Source organism: Trypanosoma conorhini (genome assembly GCF_003719485.1).
Source record: "Trypanosoma conorhini strain 025E chromosome Unknown Tco_14.4_contig_00717, whole genome shotgun sequence".
In the NCBI taxonomy this organism is placed as follows: Eukaryota; Euglenozoa; class Kinetoplastea; order Trypanosomatida; family Trypanosomatidae; genus Trypanosoma; species Trypanosoma conorhini.
The window spans coordinates 1-8,317 of NW_021704809.1; the positions used below are offsets into that span (position 1 = coordinate 1).

General features: G+C 43.9%; 3 protein-coding genes across 3 annotated transcripts, besides 5 other annotated features; all 3 read left to right on the plus strand.

The window, feature by feature from the left end:
- Positions 1-406: 406 nt before the first annotated feature.
- Tco025E_08182 (putative UDP-glucoronosyl and UDP-glucosyl transferase) lies at positions 407-1,867 on the plus strand (the record flags this gene model as incomplete). Its single annotated transcript, XM_029375037.1, has 1 exon — positions 407-1,867. The coding sequence occupies one exon, from the start codon at positions 407-409 to the stop codon at positions 1,865-1,867; it is 1,461 nt and encodes a 486-aa protein (XP_029224838.1).
- A 1,056-nt stretch (positions 1,868-2,923) lies between these two features.
- Positions 2,924-2,957: a microsatellite.
- Positions 2,958-3,090: 133 nt separating this feature from the next.
- Positions 3,091-3,120: a microsatellite.
- A 16-nt stretch (positions 3,121-3,136) lies between these two features.
- Tco025E_08183 (putative cysteine peptidase, Clan CA, family C19) lies at positions 3,137-6,640 on the plus strand (the record flags this gene model as incomplete). The annotated part of the gene is made up of 1 exon (XM_029375038.1): positions 3,137-6,640. One exon carries the CDS (start codon positions 3,137-3,139, stop codon positions 6,638-6,640), a length of 3,504 nt encoding a protein of 1,167 aa, XP_029224839.1.
- Positions 6,641-6,959: 319 nt separating this feature from the next.
- Positions 6,960-6,990: a microsatellite.
- A 65-nt stretch (positions 6,991-7,055) lies between these two features.
- On the plus strand, positions 7,056-8,114 carry Tco025E_08184 (casein kinase II; the record flags this gene model as incomplete). The annotated part of the gene is made up of 1 exon (XM_029375039.1): positions 7,056-8,114. The coding sequence occupies one exon, from the start codon at positions 7,056-7,058 to the stop codon at positions 8,112-8,114; it is 1,059 nt and encodes a 352-aa protein (XP_029224840.1).
- Positions 8,115-8,178: 64 nt separating this feature from the next.
- Positions 8,179-8,204: a microsatellite.
- Positions 8,205-8,252: 48 nt separating this feature from the next.
- Positions 8,253-8,317: part of a sequence feature (A-rich) that runs on past the window's edge.

The following is an 8,317-nucleotide window of genomic DNA, read 5'->3' on the forward strand; positions in this document are numbered from 1 at the left end:
GAAGGGAATGCACGTGATAGTAAAGTGAATTAAGCAATTAGCATGCATGTATAGAAAGGCGGATTAAAAAAGCAAAAATGCTTTTTGGTTAAATTTCACGGTCTCAAGACAGTTTAGGGGGCAAATAGCGGCATTGTTCCGCTTTCATGGATGAGGTTTCAAAATATTGATTCGAAAGTGTTTTTATTGGAGATGCTAAAAAAAAGGTATTACTATGTAAATCTTGAGTCCATATTTGCTTCTCCTTGTAGTAACTTCCCATCTGTTTTTTTTTTTGCTAAACCTTCCCTGGCTTCTTTACTTTTCCCTTTGTAGTTTTGTCTTCTGTTTTTTGTAAAGCAGGAAAATAATGAAAATAACTGCTGGGTATTTATTTTTCCTATTACTAGTGGCGTCAATATGGCCTATGTTTTCAGGGGCTGATGCTCTAAAACTTGGGGTGGCTCCATTTACTGAAACAGGTCGTTTTAGTATGATGTCCGGTATTGTGGAGGAATTGTGTCTGCGTGGTCATGAGGTGACCGTTTACGTCCCTGAGTCCTTTTTAGTTGAATGCCACAAAATACTGGGATGCGAGTGTGTTTCGATTGGTGATTACAATGAATCCTACACAAATAACAATGAAAGGACAGGATTATTCTCAGATATACGTATGTTTATTTCAAAGGAGCACGCGAGAAGGAACTTCAACATATTTTTTGCTTTGGCATTAAAGTCGGCTCTGCAAAAGGCGCATTCGTTGCCCGATGGTCTTATAGTGGATATTGAAACTTGGGGTGTGGACAACCTTGCTAGGAGTTTGCACATCCCCACCATTTTTCTTTGGTCGTCACCGCAGTGGCCGGCTCAGATGAACCCTTCTTTTCCTGCAGCTGGAAGTGGACTGAGTGTCCGTATGAGTGGAAAGCAGAGGCTGAAGAATTACTTAGTCCAGCGAGTAAACTACTGGATTGCAAAGATGCATAATACGAAAATAGACGGATCTTATGAATCCTTTGAGAGTCTCCTTTATAAACGGCAAATAATTGCACCTTTTGTTTTCGGTTTGGATGTCGCCCAGCCCTTTTGTCCGAATGTTCACTCGGTTGGATTCCTAAGTCCTCGTGGCAGGGAAACGGAGTCTCTCAATAGCAGTTGGCTCTCATGGATGAATGGATGTACAGATGGTATTCTTTATATAAATCTGGGGTCTATTTCTCACATGCCCAGTGAATGGACAAACAGTTTATATGAATCTGTTGAAGTCTTTAACAAGAAGACGTTAATGTGTGTCTTCTGGGAGATTCCTGATAATCGGCATGCATCCTTGAAGGCCAAAAAGAATGAGGCACGTTTCCGAGTATCATCTTCTTTTTTAGTTCCACAACGCTCTATTTTGCAACATAAAAACACAAAGGTATTTTTAACGCATTGCGAAGGTGTTTCGGTTTATGAGAGTCTGGAGAGTGGGGTTCCAATGCTGGGATTGGGGTTTTCCTCTGATCAAGCGGATATGTGTGCGAGGGTACAAGCTGCTGGGCTAGGGGTGGTGTTAGATAAAGCTGTTTTGCATCCCTCTCGGTTTATCAATGAAGTTATGCAGGTTAAAAACAATCCAGACATCATCGGTAATCTCATGAAAATTGGGCGCATGGGATATGTGATGGGGGGATCAAGAAAGGCAGCGGATGTTATTGAATTCGTGGTTTCTCTGGGTTTTGATAATGAGGATTTTTTCTGTCGCTTCGTCCAGTTGCCGTTTATTGAACAGCATGATTTGGATGTTTTGTTTTTTATTAGTGGCGCGCTTGCTGTTGTTACTTTTGTTGTTGCAAAGATGATTTCTCGTAGGAAATCGACAAGAAAAACCCACAAAAAACGGGACTGAATATATATCTATTTGTTTCTTTGAGCTTGCGACAAAAAAAACGAGAGAACAAAAGAGGCTGACTGGTGTTATGGTTCCCTCGAATGAGGAGGGCGGAATATACATTTTTCATGCCTCGTTTCTTATGGCTTAAATAAAGAAAAAAAACACACACATGGCCGTTTTGCATCTGCACTTCTAGCTTCATACTCCTTCTGAGTCTTGGTCTGGCTGATAAAAAGACCGTTGATTGGACAAAAGCTCCCGTAAAAAAAAACAGGAAACATGTTTACCCTTATTCATCGTTTACTTCCAAGAGGCGAGGTTGGATCCGTTAAAGCTTTCCCAACTGCAAGTAAAAATCATGAGGATTACAGCTTTTGGATTTCTTTCTTAATAGCGCTGTTTTGTGTGCCAATATGCTCAGGACCATTTCTGATCGTATTTTTTCCTTTTTTTTTCCTTCTTGAAAGGAACTCATCGGATTTTTTGTCGTATTTTCCTATGGATGTTTTAGCCTGGGATAATTACTTGGATCTTTACTGTTTACTTTTTTTCTTTTTCTTCTTCTTACTCCCTGTCCTTTTTTCGCTTTACCTATAATGCTATTTCGAATGCATTTTGCACGCTTTCCTAGGTGAACTGCAAAGAAAAAAAAACTAAAGAATAACACAGCACTAGCAACAGCAGTAAGAGGAAGAATTCAAATTGGTAGAAATGTCTGAGATCGAGGAAACCTTTCAGCGTATTAGCCAGCGACCGAACGTGACAGGTATAATTGTTGTGAACAATGAGGGTGTGCCTATCAGAAGCACCATTGAAGACACCGTAACTCAGAATCAGTATGCGCAACTGATCACGGCATTAGCTGCAAAAGCTCGCCATTGTGTGAGAGAATTGGATCCGACAAATGATCTTTCCTTCCTACGTATACGGAGCAAAAAGAATGAAATTATGGTGGCCCCGGACAAGGATTTTACGCTTATTGTTATTCAGCGATTCTCGGATATGTAGTCTTCGCGCTAGACTTACACCCCTTTTTTTTCTTTTGCTCTTGTTTGTGCATTTTGAGAATTGATGTAGATATATAGATATATATATATATATATATCATTGAACTTCTCTCAATGATTGCCGTAGTCTGAGGTTGATTAATGATAATACTCATCATCAGAGGTATAACAATGCTAAGAATATAAGTGTATGATTTATATTTACCGATACATTTGCTCTTTCATATACTTTTTTTCTTTTTCTTTTTCTTTTTGCTTTTTGTCGTATAGTAAAAAAATGCTACATTTGCTTAGTGTCGTTAGACACGTTTTTTGGAATGACAACTTATTTGATAAATTTTTACTGCCCCCCGAAGCCGATTTGGAGAAATGCCAAACCTCATTGGCCGACTTGGCAACTATGACTGGCAGAGAACGTATTGCCGTATTTGAGGAATGCGGTATCCACAGTTCCCTTCACCCGGTGTTCCTTCGAGCGTTGCAAAGCTTGACTTCAATTCATGGATCAGGCTCAATCGTCGACAATTACATGCTACATCCGCATTTGAGCGCACACCATTGGAGTCCTTCTTTAAATGGCGCCCCCCTTCTTGGTTATTCTTTCGTCAACAGTGAGGCGTTTGCGACGGAGAAGCCCGAAGAGCGTATTCCCCGCCCTAAAGGAAAGATGGTTTTAAATAGCGGGGGTGCTAACTCAAAGACCAAGTACAATGGATTGCTAAACCAAGGAGCGACTTGCTATTTGAACTCCCTACTACAAGCATTATTTCATATCTCAGAGTTTCGCTGGACCATTTATCAAATGCCAACTGGCGAGGAGGGGGTGGAAAAAAATGATATGGGTGTTAAACGAGCAAAATCTATTCCATATGCTCTTCAGAGATTATTTTGTCTTCTTCAACGAGGAAGCGAGGCGGTCGACACCACAGAACTGACTGAATCCTTTGGATGGAGCGCCACCGACAGCTTCATCCAACACGATGTTCACGAAATGACATGCACGTTGTTGGATAACTTGGAAAACAAATTGAATCAGGTTCAACAACCCGAAAAAAGGGATTCCTCACCTAGTACAAAGAAGAATGCCATCAGTCAACTATTTGTTGGAGTATTGGAAAACTTTGTCTGCGTAGACGAGGTAGATTATCATGGATCGAGGGAGGAATTATTCTACGATATTCAACTGCTCGTGAAGGACACCACCGATATCTACACAAGCTTTGAACGATTGTTTCAGGTGGAGGTACTGGATGGGAAAAACAAGTACTGCTTGGAAAATAATGGGACAAAGTCCTATCATCGAGCAGAAAAGGGTGTGCGCCTAAAACGTACCCCACCCATTTTGCTTCTGCACTTGGCAAGATTTGACTACGATATAGAGAAGGGAGAAACCAAGGTTTTGAGTCGTTGGGATTACTATAATAACTTGGATTTATCGAAATATATGCCTCATGCTTCGAAAGAGGACACAAATTATACACTTTGTAGCGTTTTAGTTCATTCCGGTTCTGATGCTGGATTTGGTCATTATTTCTGCTTCTTAAGGTGTTCAAATGCATGGTATAGATTTAATGACGAAATTGTCTCGCCAGCTTCTCTTCGAGAGGTTTTCGGGGCGAATTTCGGTGGATTTGAACTCAATTATTGGGGTTCAGAAGTTCCGAATACAACTAATGCCTATATGTTGGTGTATGTACGAACCTCTGAAATGGGGCATTTATTGCGACCCATTGCGGCCGATGAGGTTCCATGGCATGTCGTGCGCGAATTAGAATGGGAGCAAACACAATATGAACGACTTTTGAAAGAGCAGGCTGAAGATCACCTCTACGGAAGGATTTATTTTCTGCAACCATGCGACATTGAGGAGGAGCAAGAGTTTCTGTCTTGTCGTCGACCGCGAGACCGGCAGTTTCCCTCAAATACAACGCTTAGGATTTTATTGAGTACTGAAGCCCTACCTGCATTTAAAGAGTTCGTTGAAAAGCAATTGGGTATTCCTAGTTCTGAACAACTACTTTGGTATTCGGCAGCGAGAGGGGAAAATAATCATGTTCGTTTACATAAGCAAGTTGTTCAAGGTATAACAGTAGCGGATATCTTGTGTGGTGAAAAGGAAAGCTGCGTTTTTGTTATAACCCCTTCTAATGCCAATTATGTTGAAGTTGACGAGGACGGGGAGGATGACGCGGTTAAGTATGAACTGTTTCATCATAAACTGTACATTCCTCTGCGATTGAAAGTTGTCTTTTTGGGAAGTACGGTTCTGGTTCACAGGAAAACCGTGGCCTCAGAAAAGGCGATTGCGCTTATGGAACCATTTATTCGGAAACGTATTGCAGAGATTCCCCCCGATAAAAATCTAAAACCCAATCACCATTTGGGCGGAGGAGACCGTTCATGTATAGGCGACTCTGAAACATTGGCTGCGCCCTTCTCTGAGACACCGTTAGGTGATGCATTCACGCCCAGTTCTGGAGAACGTGCCGGGAAAAAAAAGGAGGCGTTATCGGTACTGTGCGAGTCCGAGTACAATACCTATTCTAAATGTTCACCGGTGTTGGATTCTGGCGATATTTTAGTATGGCAAGAGCCATGTTCTGAGGAGGACAAAAGCGGTATTTTTTATCCCGATATTGTGAGTTTCCAGCACTTTCTTAGGCGTCGCGTTCCTGTGGAGATTAAGTTGAATCTTCCGCCTTCGTATCCGACGCTGATTGACACGCAGCTAGCGGAAACCATGACGTATGAACACCTGCAGCGGTATGTGGCGCGTCTTATCGGTGATCCGCTAAATTATGATCGTATTCGTTTTACGATGCACAACCCGGAGACGAAGTTGCCTTATTTTATGAAGGGTAGAAGAGCGGAGCGCCCAACTCTCGGACGATTGTTATCACCTCCGGTGCAACGGCGTGAGGTGCGCTCACGGTATCTTTACTATGAGTATTGCAAGTACGCCGTGACGGAGATCGAGGCAGCACATTCTCTGCAGTTCAAATTATTTAGCGAGCGAGTGAAGCCAATTAGTCAACACTGGGTGTTGCTGCCACTAGAAGCCCCAATCACGCCGAAGGAACTCTTCAGGACGTGTGTTAAGGAGATTCAGGAGGCGAAGCCTAGTGGTATTTCTTCCTTTGCGACAACGTCAGTCTTGGCGAGGAGCGAGAAGGAAAGGGAGGGGCAACCGAATGACTTGTTTGATGCCGATATGAAGTTTTACAGGGAGCTTGATCCTGAAGACGCATGGCAGGAGCTCCGACTCGTTGACGTTTGGCGGGGAAGAATCTACAACTTGTTTGACAAGGACCATCCACACACCTTTGGACATTCAACGTTTGAGGAGAGCGCGGAGTATCGTATTGAGCAAATACCAAGGCACATCGAGGGTATTCCCCCGCAAAATCAATCCCTCATCCATGTACACCACTTCACCCTGGTTCGCCAGCGCTCAAATTCTGTCGAAACACACGGAGATCCGTTTAGCATTTACATTGACCACGCGGAATTCGCTCCTGATCTTTTGCGGCGTATTGCGTATAAACTAGGGCTTTCTGAGGCAGCCGTGGTGGACTGGAAAATGGCGCTGGTAAAGGAGAATTACGTTGTGGAGGTCCGGCCCAATGTTCCACTGGGAAGACAGCTGTTTGAATTCTGTCTTGAAGCTCACTACCTGCCCAACCAGCAATATCCTCTAAAGATGGCATTCCTGGGCCTCGAGCACGCTCCGTTGTTGAAGAGTTCCGTAAAGCGGGGGAGCCGGGTGGTCATACTCAATTAGCGGTCCAAACGTCATTTTTTTCCTTCCTTCCTTTTTTTTTTCTTCCACAACGAAAAAACGGTGAACTACAAAAGAAATGAAACATACGGCATACATACATAATATGTATATGCACAGTTATAGTAATGGGATCTGCCTTCTTTGTTTTGTCAGAGAAGGTTTTGTGATTCCTTGTACAAACCAGTCGGCCTTTTTTTTGTCCTTGTTTTTTACACTTTCTTACACTCTTTTTTTTCGTGTGGTTGTTGTTTCCTCCTCTGCGCCCACCTGCCACGCCCAAATGCACCGTGCGGAGTAGTTTCTTGCACCCCCCACACCCTTTTTCTTTTTTTTCTTTTTTACTTTTTTTTGCCTCACTTCAAAACGACAAAACTAAAAAACAAAAACAAAACGACAAAAGTGATCATCGACGGCGATGTCTGCGCCACCCGAGGCCAATCCAGATGGTGCGCACCGGTATGCTCGTGTTAATGTAGACAGGCCGCGGGAGTACTGGGATTACGAGTCTGCTCGAATCCAATGGAGTTCGCCCGAGCGCTACGAGATAGTTGAGAAGATTGGACGAGGAAAGTACAGCGATGTGTTTCTAGGGTGGGACACTAAGGCCCATCGGCAGGTGGTTATCAAGGTGCTCAAGCCTGTGAAGAAGAAAAAGATACTGCGGGAGCTCAAGATTCTTCAAAATATTCAGGGCGGGCCCAACATTGTGGAGTTGTTTGACGTGGTACGCGATCCATGCAGTAAGACGCCCTCGTTCATCTTTGAGTACGTTCCATCCTCGGATTTCCGCACCACGTTTCCCATGCTGACGGACTACGACGTCCGCTACTATGTTTTTCAGCTTCTCAGGGCCTTGGAGTATGCCCACTCCATGGGGATCATGCACCGTGACGTCAAACCGAACAACATCACGATCGACCACAACCGACGTAGACTTGTTCTCATTGACTGGGGTCTGGCGGAGTTTTACCATCCCGCCACGACGTACAATGCCCGTGTGGCATCGCGCTATTTCAAGGGCCCGGAGCTCTTAGTTGAGCTTCCCATGTACGATTACAGGCTTGACATGTGGTCGCTTGGGTGCATGCTCGCGGGCATGATATTTATGAAGGAGCCATTTTTCCATGGAAAGGACAATAACGATCAGCTGGTTCGCATTGCTAAAGTTCTAGGCACCGATGAGTTATTCGGGTATCTGCAAAAGTACAACCTGAAGCTGTCGCCTCTCCTGGAGGCGGCAGTGGGGCGTCACAGCAAGAAACCCTGGAGCACGTTTATCACCCGGGAGAATCAACATCTGTGCTCGGCAGAGGCCCTCGATTTCCTAGATCATCTGCTGCAGTACGACCATGTGAAGCGGGTGCAGGCGTTAGAGGCCATGCAGCACCCATACTTTGACCCCGTGCGGGACGAATGCGCGGCGAGGGCGGCGGAGAACAAGGCCACCGGCGTGGCCGGCAGCAAGGAGGGTTAAAGAACAAAAAAACAAAACAAAACAAAACCACCAACAAAAAAAAAGGCGGCAAGGGGAAGAAACTTATATATTTATTATATATATCTATATCTCCTCATTATTGGGAATGACCGAAAAGAGAAACCAAGCGGATGGGGGAAAAGAAAAAAAAAAGAAAGAAAGAAAGAAAGAGAGGGTAAGAAAGAGGAGGAGGAAGAAGAAGA